Here is a 22,899-nt window from a genome sequence, read left to right as displayed (position 1 = left end):
GGAATGCTCGATTAAGCGCTCAACTACTTAGAGACAAGAAGCGGCTTCACAAATTTATCAATGGAAAATGCTCTTGTGGAAATTTTTGTGGTTTTCTCTAAAAGCAGAAGCTAAAATTTCATGTGTTGCAATCCAAAACTGATGAGTTCTTTTTTTCACATCTCCATACTTACTAATATAACACGTGAAACTACACTGATAAACTTCAAATTATTGTGATTGTAGTTTCCCAAAAGGTTAGCGCATGGATTACTATATCACACGTGAAATCTTTAACATGTATTAAACAATGTACAAATGACTTACTATTCTAAAATGACATGATGATCTTGGTTCCGTAAAACATGTGAGACATCAAATTTCTTTAATTTACTGACACGTTTTTTTTTAGTAAAAGGGGACCACAATAAATATTTTTAAACCAACACAAGGAGCACAATAAACATTTTTAAACCAATTTGAGGACTACAACGAATTTTATTTGTACAAGTCATTAAATATTTGCCACCTGAAAGTTTTGCCGTTAGCAGAATTAATGTCGTTAGTAAAAAGAACTAACTTGTACAGTTTTTACAGAAAATAGGACTTTGGTAAACTTTTTAAAAAAAAAGGAAGACCACTTTGAAAAAATCCTCGAAAAAAGGGAGCAAAATAGGTATTAAACCTTAAATTTAATAATATAATATTTATGCAGGGCTATAGGGTCGAGAAATGTATGTTTGTTGATTGAAGGACAATGGAAGTGCAGACAGTTGGGCACAAAAATTTTTAATAAACAAAAAATTATTAAATAACTACCTAACTTAATTAGGGTATATTAGGAAATTGGAGATGGAGGATGAAACCCTCTTATAGTTATTACATAAAGACGCGAACCTGTTTCAGTTCTTGTTTTCCTTCACTTTACAAATTCAAAAAATGTTGGTGAGGCGTTTCTCGGTGAAATCGCGGTTGAATTGTGCTCTTCCCTCAATCGTATTTCCACACTGCTTCTCAAGCACCAATGAAAACGATGACGTACAGAAAGTGTTCGGCATACTTAGCAGCACTTCCACGCCGGAACAGCTGAAACAATCCTTGAAATCAAGCGGTGTTTTCCTCTCCAATGAATTGATCGATCAAGTTCTCAAGAGGGTTCGCTTCAGCCATGGGAACCCCTCCCAAACGCTTGAGTTTTTCCGTTACACCGGAAGAAGGAAAGGGTTTTACCATACTGCGTTTTCCCTCGACACCATGCTCTACATTCTTGGAAGAAGCCGCATGTTTGGTCACGTTTGGGACCTCTTAATCGAATGCCGTCGAAAAGACCAAACGGCCATAACGGCTCGCACCGTTATGGTCGTGTTGGGCAGAATTGCCAAAGTGTGTTCAGTTCGACAAACGGTGGACTCGTTTAGAAAGTTCAGGAAGCTGGTGACTGAGTTTGATACTAATTGTTTCAATGCTCTGTTGAGAACGTTGTGTCAGGAGAAGAGCATGACGGATGCTAGAAANGTTTACCATAGTTTNAAGCATCGGTTTCGNCCAAATTTACAGACTTTTAACATTCTTCTTTCCGGGTGGAAGACCCCTGAGGATGCTGAGGGGTTCTTGAAGGAGATGAAGGAAATGGGGGTGGCACCTGATGTTGTTACATACAATAGTTTGGTGGATGTTTACTGCAAGGGGAGGGAAATTGAGAAGGCGTATAAGGTGCTCGAGGAAATGCGTGAACGGGATTTGTCGCCGGATGTAATCACGTATACATGTATCATTGGTGGGTTGGGGTTGATTGGGCAGCCTGATAAAGCCAGAGATGTTTTGAAGGAGATGAAGGAGTATGGGTGTTACCCTGATGCTGCAGCCTACAATGCTGCCATCAGGAATTTCTGCATTGCAAAGAGGCTTGGTGATGCTAATGGTTTGGTGGAGGAGATGGTGAGCAAGGGTTTGAGTCCGAATGCAACTACTTACAATTTGTTCTTTAGGGTATTTTACTGGTCCAATGATTTGCATAACTCTTGGATCATGTACAATAGGATGATGGTTGAGGGGTGTCTTCCGAATACGCAGTCTTGTATGTTCTTGATAAGGTTGTTTAGAAAGTATGAGAAGGTGGATATGGCGCTGCAATTATGGGGGAACATGGTGGAAAAGGGTTTTGGGTCGTATACCTTGGTTTCTGACGTGCTGTTTGACTTGCTTTGTGATATGGGGAAGTTGGAAGAAGCAGAGAAGTGCTTTTTGGAGATGATTGAAAAGGGGCAGAAACCGAGTAATGTGTCGTTTAGAAGAATTAAGGTTCTTATGGAACTAGCAAAGAGACATGAGGCCCTTGAGAGCTTGACGCAGAAAATGTCCATATTTGGGCGACCACTCCAATTGCATCAAAGTTCGATGAGCAAAACTGACACAGCGGATTCTCTCTTTACTAATAGTTAGAACTGATTGTGGCAAAATGAATGGAAGATCAAGCGTCTTAAATCTGTTACAGAAGTGGTTGGAACATTCAATAATGCCTTTTAATATTAGTTTGAGACATTTGCGATAAGAGAGTTGAACGGTTATTTAGGTGGAGTCAGAAGTTTTTCTGTTAACTGCAAATTGGGGTTGACATAAGTGTGTTGGGACTGTTGTGACATGAGTTGTGATCAATCCATTTGTGTTGGGCCATGTGCAAGCAGTAAGTAACTTGAACTCTATGGGAATGCTGAATGATGTGAATACCAATGACAGCTCCCCTTTTGATATCAATGACTTCCCTCAACTGACAAGTCGTCCAAGTTCTGCTGGAGGGCCTCAAGGACAGTTGGGTAAGAGAAGATAAATGGTGTTTTATGCTTGGTTTATTTGTGCACCTTAAACAATAAATAATGGTATAACCAAAACTATTTCAGGTTCTTTACGAAAACAGGGTCTTGGCGTCAGTCCCATTGTTCAACAAAACCAAGAGTTTAGCATTCAGAATGAAGATTTCCCAGCTTTACCAGGATTCAAAGGTGTAATATGCCTTCTATTTTGAAGGTTAAAGAGTGTCTTCTTAGAGAGAGAGAGAGTGGTTTTTCAATGTTTAGGAAGGTCTTCTGGATCTGTATGCATGTTTACTTTCAGCGTTGGCTTTCTTACTCTCTATACCTTTATTATTCTCAGTATTGTTTCGTTATTTGGTTTTGATATTTATATGCACCCTGCTTTCTGTTTCAAGATAAGCATCTAAATTATCTATTATATATTTAGTGAGTATGCTTTCTTGTCTCAATTTTTGCAAGGGAATTAACTACTTTTTGGTTTGCGCTGAAGAATTTTTTATGCCCAGGTGGAAATGAGAGCTGTGTTTTTCTAATTATTTTTGGTTACATGTGTTGATTTACCGAGTTATACTCGAGTCAAAGTTGCTTAATTGATTTCAATATTTGTTTGTTGCCATATTCTGTGGGCAGGCGGTAATGCAGATTATGCTATGGATATGCACCAGAAAGAACAACTTCATGACAATGCTGTACCAATGATGCAATCACAGCATTTCTCTGTGAGCTACTTGTTATAAAAGAGTTAGAAACCTTTTTTGCACAATATTGATGGATCTAAGAACTGTTTAAAAAGATCTAGAAGTCTATATACATTTCTCTGAACTCCCCATGCTTTCTATCTGCAGATGGGAAGGTCAGCTGGTTTCAGCTTGGGGGGTACATATTCGTCACATCGAGCACAACAGCAACAGCATGCTCCTTCTGTCAGTAGTGGCAATGTCTCTTTTTCATCTGTTAACAACCAGGATCTTCTCCATTTGCATGGATCAGATATTTTCCCTTCTCCACATTCAACCTATCATTCACAGGTGCAAGTTTTATTCATCAATGGGGGAGCTTGTTTCATAATGAATAAGCTCCTATTCCCTACTTTCTCTTTGGTTTATCTCGAGATGTGCTTTCTGAAAATGAAATTTCTTACTTCTCACTGAAGTATTACAAAGTGCTGACATTCTTATTGGATTAAGGCCTTTAAATTCTCCGAATACAGTTTCTGGTATGGGTTCAAACGACCAGCTTATCCAGCAATATCAACAGCATCAAAATCAGTCGCAGTTCCGCCTACAAATGTCAGCTGTAAATCAATCTTTTAGAGATCAGGGCATGAAGTCTATTCAAACCACACAACCAGATCCATTTGGTTTGCTTGGCTTGTTAAGTGTGATCAGGATGAGTGATCCTGACCTGACGTCTCTTGCTCTTGGAATTGATCTAACTACATTGGGGTTAAATTTGAATTCATCAGAAAATCTTCACAAGACCTTTGGTTCTCCATGGTCTGATGAACCTGCTAAGGGCGATCCAGAGTTTAATGTGCCATAATGTTATTATGCTAAACAGCCACCTTCTCTACATGTGAGATTTTTACATAATGTTTAACTTTCAAACCATTTATTTGGGCTAATTTTTGTTATTGCATGATGCAGCAAGGATACTTTTCAAAGTTTTCGGTGGAAACATTGTTTTACATATTTTACAGGTGCCTATAAAATCTGAATATCAATTACTTTTTCATTGACTTGCCTGTATTTGTATAATCAAATATAAAAATAATTTTTTTTGCAGCATGCGCAAAGATGAAGCACAATTATATGCCTCCAACGAGCTGTACGCACATCTCCCCCAATCTTTCCTTTTTGTTTCTTTTGTTGATTTTTTGGATGATTTTAACTCATTTGTAATTTCTTTTGGGATTAGTATAATTTGGGAACAGTTAGACGAGTGGTAAATTAAATAATGCATAGTTTGTACATAACCACTTAGTTTCAGTGTTCCTAAATTAAAATAATTTGACAAATTTTTAAGTTTTAATTCTGGGAAATCGTTTTCCCAATTGGATAACTTGTAACTAAGTAGGGGTTGTTGGTCGCAGTTACAACAGAGGTTGGTTTTATCACAAGGAACATCGTTTATGGTTTATAAGAGTTCCGAACATGGAGCCGCTGGTTAAAACAAACACATACGAGAGGGGATCTTACTACTGTTTCGAACCAAGCATATTTGAAACCGTCCGCAAGGTTAGTTTTTGCAAATATTATACTCTATCGGTGGTGCTCCTGAACTCTTCCTCCTGCTCCCAAGATATATTATTTTATTCCCCAATAACTATTGTTCTATTTTTAGGGTCTAATGTACAACCTCCTTGCAGGATAATTTTGTTTTTCATTATGAAATGTTGGAAAAGAGACCCCATCTGCCTCAACATTGAGGAGGAAACAAAAACTTTATTGTTTGAAATATGACAAAAAATGCCGCAAAGCAAAATCAGTCGGTTCAGAAACAAATGACTGAAGGTGGGAAGTATAGAAACTTTTGTTGCACGTGCTGATCACAAAAGACTTGCTTAGACCTAGTTTACACAAGTGTATATTTAAATTAAAAACTAACATTTCACTGCTTTAAATTTTAAATATCTGAGACCAATTTATACAATTATTAAAAATAAAATGACTAAATGTCATTTTGCAAATTGATTTACTCTACACAGGCTTCTGTAAACCAGTATACCTTCAATTTGTGATTGGTGAAATTGCTTTATAAACTAATTTTGGATCTCCTCTTTTAATCCAGAATAGTTCATAAACCAGTATACCTTTTCAGTTACAAACAAAGTACAGATCTTTGTTTTAGTGGTTTTCCTGCAAATGTGAATTAGAGTGAAGTAATGTCCATAATAAAATCCTAATCTAATTTCCCAGCATTTGTCTACTTTAGCAAATTGCAGCGTATCAGAGAATTTTTGCACCTAAGGATATCCAGTACAATCATTGCATCATTAGGACAAAGCTTGACTTAGTAGTCAATATGGCTTAAAAAACATTTTATGAAGATTGGGTGGTGCCCAAAACCAAGTTTTTGAGGTCCTGCATTTGGCTCTCTAGAAGTTCCCTTGTACTCAAAATCCTATCAGATGCACAATCCTCATCCTGTACAAGATGAGAAGAAAAACAGTAATGCACAATTTGCATTAATCCAATTATTCAAAATAATCTAAATAAATTGTGTATGTTTGAAAGCAATTATTTTAGCAGATAATCCATTATTCTTAAAAAAAAATACGGAAATTAATATAAATAAGTGATTATTTCTCTTAAAAAAATAAAACCAAACGCCCTAAACTGGATGTTCAAAACATTCGCGAATGTGTCACTCCCCATCCTCAGATAATGAGAAAGTCCGTCCTTCAAATATTACTTCTATTGATTATTTGCTGTTTGGATACGTTTTTAAAATAAAGAAATAAACTAAATAAAGTGTGTTCAGCTGCTACATTTTTCTTTATAATCTTAAAAATATCTTGTTTATACAGTGTAATTATCTTGTTGGCAGAGGTCTCCATTCATATCACAAAATTATAGAGAACCGTTTTTGTTTATACAGTGTAATTATCTTTAACTATTCTTTCTTAAAGTTGTATGTAAAAGAATAGAATGGTCAATTTCCTTGCACTGTTGTTTGCTAATTTTGTTGTCATATTATATCATACTACTCTAAAAACTACATTTCAGTTTTTTAAAGGAAAAGTCTTATTGCATTTTTTTTTTATTTCTTTCAAATTAGCTCAAAATCTACTACAATGTGGTCCAGCATGAAATGAAGATTCATCTCTTGAAAAGTTAGTTTGGATGTACTGTGTAAGGTTGTTTGATCATTTTAATTACAGGATAAGACTATACAAATATATATAGATATAGTTGATATCGACACACAGCTTGAACATTACTATAAAATATTTAAATTGGCAATCACGATTATATTTAAAATTATTTATAAAAATGTTAGTTAAATATAATAATGTTTAAACCTTACATGAATGAAGATGTTTTTACATGTGTTCTTTGTCTTGATTTATTTGTTTCCATGTCTTTTTGTCTTGATTTATGAAGAAGAGGAGTGCAATAAAAAACTCCGTTATGAAGTATAAACGTGACAGATAGTTAAACTAATGCTAGCAGAAGACGCGTCATCTCGTTTGTCAAATCAACAAAAAGTTGACGTCATTTATTTTTGGGTAATGATACATAGACAACACTTTTTGACAATATTTGAACATCAATCATATGTGTCATTGTGTGATTGGTCCAAATGACACAATGACACTACCATGAACCAATCACACAATGACACGTATGATGATGTTCAAATGTTGTCAAAAAATGTTGTCTAAATATCTTTATCCTTTATTTTTAAGAACTAATATTATATATATATTTTAATACTAAAAAGACTAAATGTCGTCAATGTTTTAAATAGAGACTAAAATAAAAAATTAATTATAGTTATTTACGAAAAACATATTTAACTTTTAATTAAATTATTTACAGCAGTTATTTAATACTATTGTAACGTTACAAAAATCACTTTTTCCATTATATGTTATACAATATGGTATACTTTCTTCTCTCTACATGTACTTTTTTCTTCCAATAATGATTTTTCTTCTGGTAGAGAAACAATTACTTATTTGATAAGGTGAAAAGGTAAAAAAAGATTGTACTAAATCCGCATTATTTGAAAGCACGTAGTTTTAGAAATTCTATTATCATGAAAAGGATCTTAAAAGAAACATAGACAAGCCCTTCCCGCTCCAATTTTTTAATATGTAAATTAATATATAATTTTTTTAAAACTTTAAATCTATTTTATATATCTTGTACTCTAAAAATATTTTATACGATTTTGACATCCAAATATTTTTGTTGAAGATTTGTATAACTTTTACAGATAAGAAAAAGAATAGTAATTTTATTATTCGTGTTATGTTGTAAAACTCATTTATTTAGGTAGGATAATATGTTATAATAGTTAGGTAAATTAAATGAAAAGAAAACGTATTTATACTGATAGTTAAGTGAAATAGATATGTGATATTAGTCACATCTTAGTCATAAAAGTTATTGTGAGATATTAACTTGTTACTACTTTAAGAAGGAAGATATCTTGACAACTTTAAATAAAATATATCTAAAATAAAATACATGACAATTTTAAATAATAATATATAATTATCTTTATTTCATTTTTATTTAAAATTTTAATGATATTATATTACCATAAAGGGAGTATAGAGGGTTGTAAACTGAAATTCTTTTCTAATAGTGTTAAACAATTATTTTTCTTGTTTTAAAAGTAAAAGAAAGACCATGACTTTGAAATCGCTTTATGATGTATAAGTAACTATTTTTTTCTTCCAGAAGCACTCTATTTTTTTTTTCTTTTGGAAGGCTAATGATCATTATCAAAACTTATTTGTATGTGGGTATAAAGAATGGTTAATTTATATCCATATAAATAAAAATTACTTTAAATTCTCTCTCTCTCTCTCTCTCTCTCTATATATATATATATATATATATATATAACTCATAAAATATATGAAATTGAATAAAAATAATATTCTCTTATCTTGGTTTATTTATTTTTTATATTCACATTTATTTTTTCTTAGAGACAATAGAATTTTGAACGGTGACAAATATTAAGTGCGGATATCTCTCACCAAGATTCAAACATTTATTTATGTATATAATAGAAATATTTAATACGGTGGAACATTGGGAATTATTTTAATTGTAAATTTCACCCATGAGTTAAGCTAAGATGGTTGTTGTAGTGTATGGTCCTTCTCGATAAATTTAGGACCCGACAATCTACATAGTCAGAAACATCAAAAGATCATCATTAAGACTAGTTACTGTATTATAAAAATTGTATTATAAAGTCATGTTTGATGAAAATTAGTTTACTAGCAAAACATGTTTAAAATCAATTAGATCACGATTAGACAACTAGTAATTTAAAATTTATTTTAAAATTTATAAATATAAATGTAAAATAAAAAAAATAATGATAATATTTATTACACATTAATTATTGAGTTAATTAAATTTTATTGATTTTAATATTAGAATATTTTCTGCTAATAATTTTCTAATTGAAAGAAATAGATCAAAAGACAAATGGTGAGAAAAACCAAAGTTATGATAAAACTTGAAAAATAAATAACCTTGACCCCATAATTAAAATAATTGTTAATTAAAAAAGAGCATTTGCTTTAAAAGTCCATTAAAAAAAATGAGACGAAAAATCTGAATGATATAAATACATTTTAATGTCATTTTGATTTTTCGCTTGCAAAACAACTTTTATCATTTAAATAATATCTTTCCTCTTATATTTCTTCTTTTTATCAATATTTAATATTCTTAGCAATTATTCACTACAAAAATAACCTATTTTACTAGAAGTTTGTTTCTGGGGATTTTGAAAAATCCTTGCTACTTTCGACAGTGTGTAGTTGAAAACAGCAAGACAATTTTTTATTTTATATTTTAATAATTTCATAACAATGAGTTTTTGAGTGACTTCTTCTTTTACATTCTGTATCTAAACCTCCCAATATGAAGAGATTGAAGGGTGGCACGGGCACAAGAGAAAACTCGTCTTAACTCTCGATTTCCACCCCTCACCGTCACTTTTGTCATTGTCGGCGCCGATTTCGACATCAAGGTTTTTCTTACTCGATCTCGCTCTCTGTCTTTGCTTGTTGTTTGGGATGTAAGACTCAAGATTGTGCACGGATTCAAGTATGTCGATGAAACACACCGAACGATATCATTTTTACGTCTGAACGAGTGCGACCTGCAAGTTAGCACTCCGATGCTCAAGTTAGCATAGTCAGAGTAATATCAAGATAAAAATGAATAAATTCGGATCCCTTTACTTGGCTGCTTACCCTATATCTATAAGCGTTGAATACGAGTTAAGGGCCCTAACCACCTGCATCCACTAGCCCACAATCTCGCAAAGTTCGCTCACTAAACGTAACTGTCGCTAACATGTCCTTGAATCTCGCCAGCACTTTCGGACCTACTTCGACTTACCTTTTCACTTCTTCCTTTTAACTCTGCCCAGGATGCCAGCCAACCCGATCTTACTGCCCCTATACCCGATCATGATACCACTCTACCCGATCATGACAACACTCTATCTAGGGATGACAACGGGTCGGGTCGGGCACGGATAGTGCCTACCCGCAACCCGACCCGCCGGATAAAAAACGTACCCGCCACCCGACCCGCTACCTGTCGGGTACCCGTTTAAAAAATATCCGCGGATATTTTAAAATTCGCGGGTACCCGTTGGATACCCGTTTTCAACCCGCGAATATTTAAAAAAAAAATTATAAGTTTTTAAATGAAATAATCCAAATTAAATTGAAAAAGAAAATTAAAATGTTTTAGATTTTAAGTTAAAGGTACTTATATAAAGGAAACTAAGGATAAAGATGTAATTTTAACTTCTAAGCAAGTAACGAGTATCTGCGGGTATGGATAGTGCAAAACCCGAACCCAACCCAATAAGAAGCGGGTATTAAAAAATCCGCTACCCGCGAATACCTATTACCCGCGGGTACCAACTATCCACAACGGGTTTAATCCGCAGATATCCGCAGGTACGAGTTTTTTTGCTATCCGTGACTCTATCCGATCATAATAAAGTCAATCGACCTCTCTACCATACACTTGTGATTAGGGTTAATTACTCGCTTGATTCGTTTTCTTGTGTTTGCAGTTTTGGTCGATAAAGCCATCGGGGACGGAGAAGCTTCCCGAAGTTTCCTATTTCCTATCTCAGTAACCTCCCTTATCATAGCTCTGTAGTGAATGTTATTTACTTTTCTTCTCCGGTGATTCCAATTTGGGTAACCTCTCTTATCAAAATGAAAATTTTCTTTTATACATTATAAGATTTTTAAATTTTTAATTCCAGAAATATAAAGTTTTCATTACAATTTATATATCTTTGGCCATATTGAGCTCCACGCGTTGTTTCCATGTCTCAGTGTATTGGCTAAGCTATATAGCCGAAAACTTAGATGGGATAATCATTGTTGAGTTTTGATTTTCTCTCTCCTACATTTAAACTCTTTTTTAAATATAAAAGGTTAAAAGCTCTTTTTAGTCCCAGTTTTGGTTGAGAAAATTCGAAATGGCCCCCATGTTTTTTTTGTGTTCAATTTAGTCCCAAAGAACGTATTTGGTGTTCAATTAAGTCCTTTTCACTAACTCCGTCTAAATTGATAACGGTGAGATGTCCAAACGTGCAATTAGAGGGTGAACTGTCATTTATGTTCTGACGTGGACTAGACCAGTCATCATCATAGGGATCATATTTGAAAATAATTAACAGAAATGGGGACTAGATTGAACAACTTTCAATGACACATCACCCTTGACACGTCATCATCATCTCCTACCTCCAGAAACCCTAATTTCCCCTTACACAAAAACCCTAGCCACCACATAACCCTAATCACCACCGCCACGGTCACGACCAACCACCATCTTCTCACCTCCATCATTTTCTCTGTCCAACAACCACCCAAAAACACCACCCATGGCCACCTACCAGCACCTTCATTGGCGCCACCCGTGCACCCAACAACAACCACCATGAAACCCATTATCGCGAATCAAATGAACCCAAAACGAAAAACCCCAAGTTCAGAAACCCTAACATTCCCAATTTGAACCCTCATCCCCCACTTCGCAAAACCCATACCTGCAAGGAAGAACAAAATCCCTAACCACTCGCAAAACAGAGAAGAACCAAGAGTTCCCCAAATCAATTTTGAAACGAAAATCATACATTCCAATTTACAAAAACCAGATAACACAACAAAAACCCCCAAATCGAAACCCTCAATCGCTATGGTGGCAGCGCGAACTAGGAAGAAGATGATGATGAAGGCGTGCAATGAAGATGGTGGTGCGTGGAGGTGGTTGCAGTCGCGTCATGGTAATGGTCTTCTGGGTTTCGTTTGTAGGTATGTGGTGATTGCGGTGGTGGTCTGAGGGTTTAGGTGTGACGACGCTAGGGTTAGATTTTTAGAAAGAAAGTAGGGTTTCTATTTTTGGTTGGGCTGAAGGTTGAAGAAGATGGTGATGTGGCTCTTTGTTTTGTAATGAATGAAAGTTGTTCAATCTAGTCCCCATTTCTGTTAATTATTTTCAAATATGGTCCCTATGATGATGACTGGTCTAGTCCACGTCAGAACATAAACGACAGTTCACCCTCTAATTGCACGTTTGGACATCTCACCGTTATCAATTTAGACGGAGTTAGTGAAAATGACTTAATTGAACACCAAATACGTTCTTTGGGACTAAATTGAACACAAAAAAAACATGGGGACCATTTCGAATTTTTCCAACCAAAACTGGAACCAAAAAGAGCTTTTAACCAATATAAAATAACACTTTGATAACTCGTGACCAATTAGTAATTAATAATAAAATAATATCTAAATATTATTTTGCTTATTCCAATATTCATATTATTATAATAACATTTTCAAATGGTTATATACAAAATTAAATTTACTAAAATGTCATTAATATTTTGAATTGCTTTATGATTATTTATATAGAATGTGTCACACTTTTTATACATATTGTAGCTTTTTCTAACTTAAAAGAATGTGCTGATTTTTAAAAGAGAGGAAGAGGGAAGAAAAAACTGTGTACCTGAGAAAGGAGAAAGATGCTCAAGCTTTTCAACAGAGGCAGGGATAGCCCCGCCGACGCGTCCCCGCCCTCCTCCGCCGTCGCCGCGCCGTCTTCTTCGTCGGCATCTCCGGTCACCGGCCCCGCCAGGCCCATACGCCTCGTTTATTGCGATGAGAAGGGGAAGTTCCGAATGGATCCAGAAGCTGTCGCTACGCTCCAACTTGTCAAGGAGCCCATCGGCGTCGTCTCCGTCTGCGGTCGCGCACGGCAGGGCAAGAGTTTCATCTTGAATCAGGTAATTATTTAATTCGAGTGAAAATCTCGTCGTGGTTGGAGTTTAGGGTTTTTGAGTGTAGTGTTGCATTTAGTAGTTAGGGTTTTGATGCTTTGATGACTGTTCCTTGGGATAACCTTTTTTTTTTTTCAGTGGAAATGGTGTTTATGATACAGTATCGGCTTATGTAACTATTGCATATCTGGTTTTGATTAATTTTGGGACAAATGTCGTTTTTCTTGTTTTGGTCGTGGTGATGTTATAAGGTAACTTGAACGCTAAATTCGAAGGGGACTGTCCTTGGTTGGCTAGTAGTCCAGTGACTACAGTGGAAAGTGTAGTTCTGTGATTGTGAGAGTGTTCTCGTTTGCGTATTGTGTTCAGCAATTAGTTCGTGGATTTTGTTTCCCTTTGGTTTCGAGTTGTATGTGGAAGATAAATGCTTTCGTACTTCTTTCGGTGCCATTGGATTGTTTAATTACTGGGAGTAATTTTGTGCGTATGCGTGCTTTTTATTCAATATATTTTGAACATCCTTTCTGCCTCTAAATTCCTCCGAATAAAAGTTGAATCGGCACACTCAGTTTTATTTTTGCGAGTCTTGAAATTTACTTACTTTTATGACATTATTTTGTTATCATAACGTGTACTTTTGGTTTTGAGCTTATGCTTTTTTATTTATTTTATTTCAGCTATTAGGAAAGAGTAGTGGATTTCAAGTAGCGTCAACACATCGGCCCTGTACCAAAGGGCTTTGGTTGTGGAGTACACCTTTGAAAAGGACTGCTCTTGATGGAACAGATTATAATCTCCTGCTATTAGACAGTGAAGGAATAGATGCTTATGATCAGACAGTCAGTTTTTCAGCTTTCTAATCGAATATTCTTTTTCACATGTATGTAGTCGATCTCTAAACTTTGCTAACTTGTCTTACTCGGCAATTTGTTTACTGCGCAGGGAACATACAGTACCCAGATATTCTCACTGGCAGTTCTTTTGTCTAGCATGTTCATTTATAACCAGGTTGGGATGGCTTATTCAAACCTATACATTCTTTCTAGCATGTTCATTTGTTCGGATGTGTCATGATCAATTTGATTCTGTCAACATGAAACTTTATTCTCTGTTTTCCAACTTTTGTGGATTTCTTTCTGAAATTCGAATGCTGATGCTACATTTTTTTTCCAGATGGGTGGTATTGATGAGGCTGCCTTGGATCGTCTTTCCCTGGTCACCCAAATGACAAAGCATATTCGTGTTAGAGCAGCTGGAGGAAAGACTTCTGCATCTGAGCTAGGACAATTTTCCCCAATTTTTGTTTGGCTTTTAAGGGTAGGTTGTGTACATATGTTGGGCAAACGTGTAAAAATATTGTAGCTTTGGTGGTATCTTAGTAGACCGTAACTATATTGTACATTCTCACTTTTTACTTCATTAATTTGTCAACCCTCATACATGCAGGACTTTTATTTGGACCTTACAGAAGATAACAGAAAAATAACACCCCGTGATTATTTGGAAATTGCCTTGAGGCCAGTTGAAGGGAGTGGAAGAGATATAGCAGCTAAAAATGAGGTGCCTTTCTGCTTCCCCTTTTATGTATTCATAGATGCTATTTAATTATTATTTCACGACTATTTCTAGGATTCTTATTAATTATGTTAGTAGTCTTATGTGTTGGGCCTTCAATGATAATATACACATTCTCCTTGTGTTGTCATTTCTTCATTCAATAATTGTATTTTCAATCATTATTAAGTAGAGAAGCTCAAAGTAGAAAAGAGAAAATATATTTTTGTAGGTCTTGCAAGACCCCTCTTATGATCTTTCTATTTATATTGATAGAAATTTGATACAATGAGAAGATGAAAGATCAGACTCCAATAGACTTCTAGGTACAAAACTAGGTATAACTCATAGGCAGAGTAGGGGGCTTCATAGAAATTAGTTGTTAGTTTGGTTAAATGGTTGGGGGGCCTTTATATGGAGGCAGGGAGCTCTTGTGTTAGGGGATTTTTGGATAATCTTGTAGATTGAGCTTTGGCTATCTGTAAAAGGGAAACACTTGGAGGAGAGAGTGCTCTCCTATTTTGTGTTTTATACCGTCTATACAATAAAGAATATTACTCTTTTGTCTCTTTTCAATTATGAGTTCCTATCAATTGGTCCGACCCACTTGATCAAAGGTTGCAGATCAAGAAGTGATCAAGAAAGGGTGAAAGCATAGAAGGAAAAGAGAATACCTTGGAGAGGAGGACCATCGAACATAAAATGAGCATGGCAAAACCGAAAATGAACATTGCAGAATGGAGAAGAAATATGCAAGAAATGCAGCATGAAATCAGGATTCTCATTAAGGGCTTAGAAAGAAGTGAGAAATCTGTCATGAAAGGAAAGAAAGAGGGAAAAATGGGTAGGTATGTTGTGAAGATAGTCTGTTAGACATCTAGAAAACCAAGAAACCCTCATATGGAGGAGAAAATTCAACCAATAGGGAGAAGAAAAGAGAAACGGAAGCTGTTGTTTGGAGTGTTGATGGTTTTGCAGGAATTAAAGGGCAGGATAGGAGAGAAGAAAATATATGTGAAGAGGAAGGCAATGACGAAAATTGTGATGGAGACATTGGTGTGGCTGTTGCTAAGAAAGTTGCAAAAGCTACTTCTTTTAGTGGAGATAGTGTGGTAGGTTGTGGTGTGTATGTCAAAATAGTGAAGAAGTGGGAAAAATTAGTTGCAACAGCTATTGCTTTTAGTGGAGATAATGTGGTAGGTTGTGGTGTGTATGTCAAAACAGTGAAGGGGAAAAATTGTTGAGGCCTAGGATTAAAACAATGGTGTCAAGAGGAACCCAGTTGAGTCTGTTTAGAGAGCAAGAGAGGAAAGAAGAGAGGAACTTTTGCAAGACATCAAGAAAGCAAAGAAACACTCAGGTGAAGGAGACAATTCAAGCAATTGGGAACAAAAAGGAGAAGAGGATGCCATTGACAATATTTGAGCTAGGAAGGGTGAGGAAAAACTAGTTTTTCCGTGGGTGAAAAGAGAAGAGTTGACCACTAATGAAGGGAATGACACCCAAGGTCAAACAACAGGGGTAGCAAATGCTTCTGAAGTTCAGAACACCAAAGGATCAACAAAAGTACACCCAAACAGCAAAGAAAATGTAGTCTAGGGGTTCAAGACCTGACACCAAAAATCCAAGAACCTTTCTTGGAAAAATCTGGCAACAAATCTACTAAAGAGATCTGAAGGAAATAGGAGAAACATGCTATGTTAGAGTTGGGAATCAGTAACACAGATTAGGGGAGTGTGGAAGTTTTACATGAGAGTTTGCAAGTAGATGGAGTAGCTGCCAAAAGTATTGTTGCTACAAGAGCTGATGAAGTCAGAGATGAGATTCTGAGGATTTCACAAAATTGGGCTAAAAAAATATGGGAAGAGTGGAAGTCATTGGAAGAGTATTTGCCACCACCCAAGCCTCCAGACTTGAATTGGAGGGTTGGAGGGTAGTAGCTAGTGGGTTCCCTTCATATGATAACATGATGATGAAGATGACCCATGAGATCAAGTTTCACAGTTCCAACCTTGGGGACAAGGTTGTTTTGCAGCAGGATGTAATGATAGGATATAATGTGATAGGTTATAATGGGTAATGAGTGCATGACAGAGGAAACAATTTAGAAATTAGTTGTTAGTTTGATTAGTTGGTTGGGGGCCTTTATAAGGAGGCAGGGAGCTCTTGTGTCAGGGGACTTTTGGATAATATTGTAGATTGAGCTTTGGTTCTCTTTGAAAGGGAAACCCTTGGAGGAGAGAGTGCTCTCCTATTTTTTGTTCTATACAGTCTATACAATAAAGAATATTACTTTTGTCTCTTTTCAATTCTGGGTTCCTATTACTCGTGCTAATAATTATGCTAAAATTGCCTTGGTGCAAATAGATCTTTGCTCTAGGCAACCGATAAGTCGAAACTTGTACTTGTCCATGATTTGAGTATTTTTAGACTCCTTGCCTTGAAGGCTTGGCCTGGGGCGTTGTGGTAAATCCGGGATAGCAACTCTCAATCATTAGACTAGTACAACAAGTTGATAATATTTGGGTTTAGATATTGGGCTTGGAGCTCACCTAGAACAAGAAAACCTACACCGCTACTCCTAAGCATTTGAGAAGAAAATAATTGCTTTTATCCTTATAAACACTATCACTAAGGGATATACATATTGAAGGTTTCTAGCCTAAGTCTCCTTTTAGATTTAGCAGGAACACTTTGTATTCTTCCATGTATGGAATGTTTTCCAACAAGATTTTGTTCTATAGTTATTTTCTGAATCTATATTTCCCTTTGAGTTCCTGTCATTGTGAGTTACAAACTATAATTTTTTGAAAATAAATTTTGCAAGTTCGTTAGTTACATAGGAAAAGGGCAAATATGAACTTTATTTTCTATGGAATAATAATTTTTATGACTAAATTAAACAACAGATTCGAGATTCCATTCGGGCTTTGTTCCCAGACCGGGAATGCTTCACTCTTGTGCGACCTTTGAACAACGAAAACGATCTACAGCGCCTGGATCAGATATCAGTACGTAACCTATCAGCTGACATTCTTTTGTTGTCACTTTGTTGCATCTTTTAACTTATGGTATTTTATATTATGCAGCTTGGAAAATTAAGGCCTGAATTTCGATCTGGCCTTGATGCTTTGACAAAGTTCGTTTTTGAGAGAACAAGGCCAAAACAAGTTGGGGCAACTATGATGACTGGACCTGTCTTGGTTGGAATTACAGAATCTTATTTGGATGCGCTCAACCATGGTGCTGTGCCTACAATTTCTTCCTCCTGGCAGGTTAATATTTAATCTTCAAATTATTACTGTAACTGACTTGAGTTAGAGAGGAACAGGTTTAGCTGCAATTGCCTAATATAATTTTTAACCATCCAAGGAAATAAGATGCTTGAGAAAACGTTGATCATTCGTTTTACGTGCTCATAAATCTTAATTGACAGTATCTTGAAGTTAATGTTCAACTGATAGGAATTTCTTTTTATTAATTGTTCTAAATTGTATGCTGCTTTTATCCCCTCTCTTTTAATATGAATGATTACTTTTTTAATACATTTGATGATAGGAAGTTGAAGGTGTATGTAAGGAAGAGGAGAGGTTAGATAACTGTGATTAAACAGTTAGAGGCAGTTAGTTAGTTAGTTGGCTTAACTGTGTTAACAGTTGGGAGTGGNGGGAATGTTAGTTTGTATAAATAGGAGAGTTGAATCTTGGAGAGGGACTTTTTGACAGTTTGTATGTTCTGAACAGACTTTGAGTCTTGTTGGAGGGAGATTAGGCTCCCTTGTTGTTCTCTTTCTTGTATTCTTTCTCGTTAAGCAATAAACCCGAGGTTATTCATTTCTCTACTCTGTAGTGTGTTGAGTGAGTGGAAGATACGGTTTCTTGACTAGAAACCTATCAAGTTTGGTCCGACCTGTCGGATCCTTTTTGCAGAAGACGTTGGGTCGAGAAGATGGAGAAAGTCGTGGAAGCACGATTCGAAGCAATCGAGATAACAGTGGAGGGAATGAAAGCGGAGTCGGCAGCGGTACGTCGGGACTTACAACAAATTATGAAGATGTTGGAGAAAAGGGAGAATCCTACGGAGAGTAGTTCGGACGATAGCTCCGTGAACGATAACCGACATGGGAGAAATGGAGAAACCGGAGGAAGTGGAAGCAGTGAAAGAGCAGGGGAGCAAAAACCTTGGAGGAAGAGGGTGGAGTTACCCACCTTCGACGGAGATGAACCACTCAGTTGGCTCAATTAGGCAGAGAGGTTCTTCGATATACAGCGAGTGAAGGAAGATGAGGAAAAAGTGGAGATCGCCTATGTTAGCATGGAGGGTAGCGCGGCGTACTGGTTCACTTTCTGGAAGGAGAAGGCGAGCAATCGAACGTGGGAAGGGCTGAAAGAAGCCATGATTAATCGCTTCGGAGGTGGATTTAGGGGTACCGTGTTCGAACGATTGGCTACTATACGCCAGGAGGGGACAGTTGAGGAGTTTGTTCGACAATTTGAAGTTTTGATGGGGCAGACTAAAGGGATTCCGGAGATACAGGTGATGGGTTACTTCTTAGCCGGATTACGGGAAGACGTGAAGGGTCAAGTGAGGATACAGAATCCATCGGAGTTGATGGAAGCCATGAGAATCGCCCGTGACGTGGAAGATGCTATGATGAGAGCGCAGGGAAGCCATGCGAATGGGTTCAAGATGTACCCATTCAGTGCACGACCCATGCGTAGCGTGATGCGAACGGAGACGACTAAACCAGCGACGAGTCAGTGGGGAAGAACAGAGGGTGGAGGTCCGACGAGGAGAGAGGGAACGACAGTGAACCCGGTAGTGAGAGCGAATGCGGCGACTGGGAGTGAAGGAAGAGGCCGTATGGTTCGAAATTTACCTTACCCAGAATTCCTCAAGAGAAAAGAGGAGGCGTGATGCTTCCGATGTGGCGGGCCATTCGCACCTGGCCACCGCTGCGCCGAGAAGAGTCTGCGAGTATTATTGCTGGCGGAAGACGAAGACGAAGGGGAAGAGGGTGAGACGAACGACAATACAGAGGAGAAGGTTATGGAGTTGTCGGCATTTTCTGCCGAAGGCTGGACTAATCCGGGGACCTTGAAGTTGACCGGAAAAATTGGGGAACGACGGGTGGTGGTTCTCGTAGACAGCGGAGCCAGCCACAATTATATAAGCAAGAGAACCATAGAGGAGCTAGGCTTGCCGGTAATCGCAACTGCGCCGTACACCGTGAGTCTAGGCGATGGGTGTCGACGGGTTACCCAGGGCCGTTGTGTAGGGGTGGTGGTTCGACTGGAGGAGGTGGACGTGGAGGAGGAGTTCCACGCTTTTGAGCTAGGGGGTGTTGATATTATTTTGGGTGTTGCGTGGTTAGCTATATTGGGAGAAGTCAGAGCCAATTGGGGAAGCATGACCATGGAGTACCACGTGGGGAAGAAGACGATCACTATTAAAGGGGATCCCACTCTATCGCGACAGCTGGTGAAGCCAAAGTCTTTGTGGAAGATTGGGGATGACGTGGAATCAGGGGCTGTAGTGTGGGGTTTGAGTTCGCTAGAAGCAACTGAAGATGGTGAGTGGGGGACANATGTGACAGGTGAACAGTGGGCCCAAATGGAAAAGCTGCTGCAATCCCACTATCGACTGTTTCAAGATATGCACGGNCTCCCTCCAGAACGTCCTATCNANCACCGAATACAGCTGAAAACAGGTGTAGATCCTATAAATGTGAGGCCATACCGCTATCCTCACATTCTAAAAGGAGAGATCGAAAAACAGGTTGAAGAAATGTTGCAGTCCGGCATTATCCGCCACAGCTCAAGCCCGTTCTCCAGCCCGGTCATACTCGTGAAGAAAAAGGATGGAAGTTGGCGCTTTTGTGTAGATTACAGGGCACTGAACAAGGCCACTGTACCGGATAAGTTCCCAATCTCGGTGATAGAGGAGCTGCTAGACGAACTTAGGGGAGCCCGATATTTTTCTAAGATCGATCTGAAATCTGGGTACCACCAGATCAGAATGGAGGAAGCAGACATAGCGAAGACGGCCTTCCGCACCCATCTGGGACATTTCGAATTTCTCGTGATGCCGTTCGGACTGACGAATGCGCCGGCCACGTTTCAGAGCACCATGAACAAGCTCCTGCAACCGTATTTGAGGAAATGGGTGTTGGTTTTTTTTCGACGATATTCTCGTCTATAGCCCAAATTGGGCCGATCATCTTAAACAGTTAGAAATGGTGATGCAGTTGCTGGAACGAAATGGGTGGGTGGCCAACCGGAAGAAGTGTGATTTCGGCAAGAAGAAGATACGTTACTTGGGCCATCAAATTTCCGATCAAGGAGTAGAAATGGATGGAGAAAAAATTAAAGCAGTGGTGGAATGGGAAGAACCTAGGAACTTAAAAATGTTGAGGGGTTTCCTTGGGCTCACGGGTTACTATAGGAGGTTCGTGGCCGGCTATGGCAAAATAGCCAAACCATTGACCGAACTGCTAAAGAAGGGGAAATTTTCGTGGAATGAGCATGCGAAGCGAGCTATGGAAGAACTGAAGGCAGCGATCACATCAGCCCCCGTGTTGGAGTTACCCGATTTCAGCCAAGAGTTTTATATTGAGTGTGATGCCTCGGGAGTAGGAGTGGGTGCTGTGTTGACCCAAAATAGAAGGCCGATAGCATTCTTCAGTAAAGCATTGTCTGAGAATAACCTCAGTAAATCAATATACGAAAAAGAGTTGATGGCCTTGGTGTTAGCCATTCAACACTGGAGGCNGTACTTGGTGGGAAGAAAGTTCACGGTATACACAGACCAGAGGAGTTTGAAATATCTGTTGGAGCAGAGGATTACTACTCAGAACCAGCAGAACTGGTTGGCCAAGTTGATGGGATATGAATTTGAGATTATATATAAAAAGGGAAGCACTAATAGGGCTGCAAATGCTCTTTCACGAAGGCATGAAGGGGGTCCAGAGGAAGAAGAGCTGCGAGCCATTTCGAGGCCATTTTGGCCAGATTTCCAAGAAATATTGAAGGAGGTAGAGGAGGATACCGAGCTGCAAAAGGTGATTGAGGAGTTGAGGAACGATATACTTTGGAGAATAACAGGTTGCATTATAAAGGCAGATTGGTGATATCTGCGAAATCCAACTGGATTCCTAAACTAATTGAGGAGTTTCGTGTGACCAAGACTGGGGGGCATTCGGGTGTCTATAGGACTTACAGAAGAATAGCACAATCTTTGTATTGGGTAGGTATGAAGAAGGAGATCACAGATTTCGTGGCAAGCTGTGTCGTGTGCCAACAACACAAGTATGTGACAGCCTCCCCTCAAGGATTGCTACAGCCCTTGCCAATTCCTCAAGCAGTGTGGGAGGAAATTAGCCTAGATTTCATTGTGAGGCTGCCTAAGTCGCAAGGATACGATGCTATTATGGTGGTGGTTGACCGGCTGAGTAAGTATGCACATTTTCTGGCCTTGAAGCACCCATATTCTGCAAAAACAGTTGCTGATGTGTTTGCTAAGGAGATTATAAGGTTGCACGGGATCCCGGTATCAATGGTAAGCGATAGAGACCCTTTATTCTTGAGTATTTTTTGGAAAAAGCTATTGAAAATGCAAGGGACGCAGCTCAAGATGAGCACATCTTATCATCCGGAGACGGATGGACAAACAGAAGTGATAAACCGCATTGTGGAAGGGTACTTGCGGTGTTTTTGTTCGGAACAGCCTAAGAGTTGGTTTTCAATGCTATCCTGGGCAGAATTTTGGTACAACACAAGATACCAAGGAGCAGCAAAGTGTACACCGTTTGAGATTGTGTATGGAAGGCCTCCTCCTTCTTTCAGCAGATTTATTCCCGGAGAGACACAGGTGGAGGCAGTAGCACAGGACCTCATGACGAGATATGAGGCCCTTAATCAGTTGAAACATCATTTGAGACGTGCCCAGGATTTGATGACCCAACAAGCTAATAAAAAGAGGAGAGAAGTGGATATCAAAGTGGGAGAGTGGGTCTATTTGAAGATAAGGCCCCACCGACAATCTTCAATGCCGGTGCGATTACACCCCAAGCTGTCAGCTAGATATTTTGGGCCATTTAAAGTGTTACAGCAGGTTGGCAAGCTGGCGTTTAGATTGGAGCTTCCGGAGACAGCGAGAATCCATCCAGTGTTCCATGCTTCTCAATTGAAAAAGGCTGTGGGAGATCAGATAGTGGAGAAGGCGTTACCAGAGGAATTGCAGGCTGAAGGACCTGCTTTCTGGCCCATCAGGGTGCTGGAACGAAGACAACTTCAGCAAGGAGAGGATGTGATCCAACAAGTACTGATAGAGTGGCAGANTGGGGGTATAGAAGGGGCAACATGGGAAGATTTTGCAACAATTAAGGATCAATTTCTGGAATTCAACCTTGAGGACAAGGTTGAAAATGGAGGGGAGGGTATTGATAGGAAGTTGAAGGTGTATGTAAGGAAGAGGAGAGGTTAGATAACTGTGATTAAACAGTTAGAGGCAGTTAGTTAGTTAGTTGGCTTAACTG

General features: G+C 38.2%; 2 protein-coding genes and 1 pseudogene across 2 annotated transcripts in view; all 3 read left to right on the top strand.

Annotated features, from left to right (window-relative positions):
- Positions 1–845: 845 nt before the first annotated feature.
- Positions 846–2,679, top strand: LOC106756566 (putative pentatricopeptide repeat-containing protein At1g02420). The gene has a single exon (XM_014639040.2). The coding sequence runs from the start codon at positions 919–921 to the stop codon at positions 2,419–2,421; it is 1,503 nt and encodes a 500-aa protein (XP_014494526.1). The 5' UTR covers positions 846–918; the 3' UTR covers positions 2,422–2,679.
- On the top strand, positions 2,438–5,225 carry LOC106778714 (annotated as a pseudogene).
- Positions 5,226–12,478: 7,253 nt separating this feature from the next.
- Positions 12,479–22,899, top strand: part of LOC106756164 (guanylate-binding protein 1) — a 15,739-nt gene continuing 5,318 nt past the window's right edge. Inside the window, exons 1-7 of the mRNA XM_014638465.2 lie at positions 12,479–12,815; positions 13,487–13,648; positions 13,752–13,817; positions 13,983–14,126; positions 14,256–14,369; positions 17,273–17,374; positions 17,453–17,638. Of these exons, the coding sequence (XP_014493951.1) occupies positions 12,555–12,815; positions 13,487–13,648; positions 13,752–13,817; positions 13,983–14,126; positions 14,256–14,369; positions 17,273–17,374; positions 17,453–17,638 (1,035 nt within the window). The 5' untranslated portion in view covers positions 12,479–12,554. The remainder of the gene's footprint in view (positions 12,816–13,486; positions 13,649–13,751; positions 13,818–13,982; positions 14,127–14,255; positions 14,370–17,272; positions 17,375–17,452; positions 17,639–22,899) is intronic.

The sequence above is a fragment of the Vigna radiata genome, chromosome 2 (assembly GCF_000741045.1).
Source record: "Vigna radiata var. radiata cultivar VC1973A chromosome 2, Vradiata_ver6, whole genome shotgun sequence".
Taxonomy (NCBI): Eukaryota; Viridiplantae; Streptophyta; class Magnoliopsida; order Fabales; family Fabaceae; genus Vigna; species Vigna radiata.
Note: the sequence above shows the minus strand (reverse complement) of the source record. Positions and strands in the feature narration are given on the sequence as shown.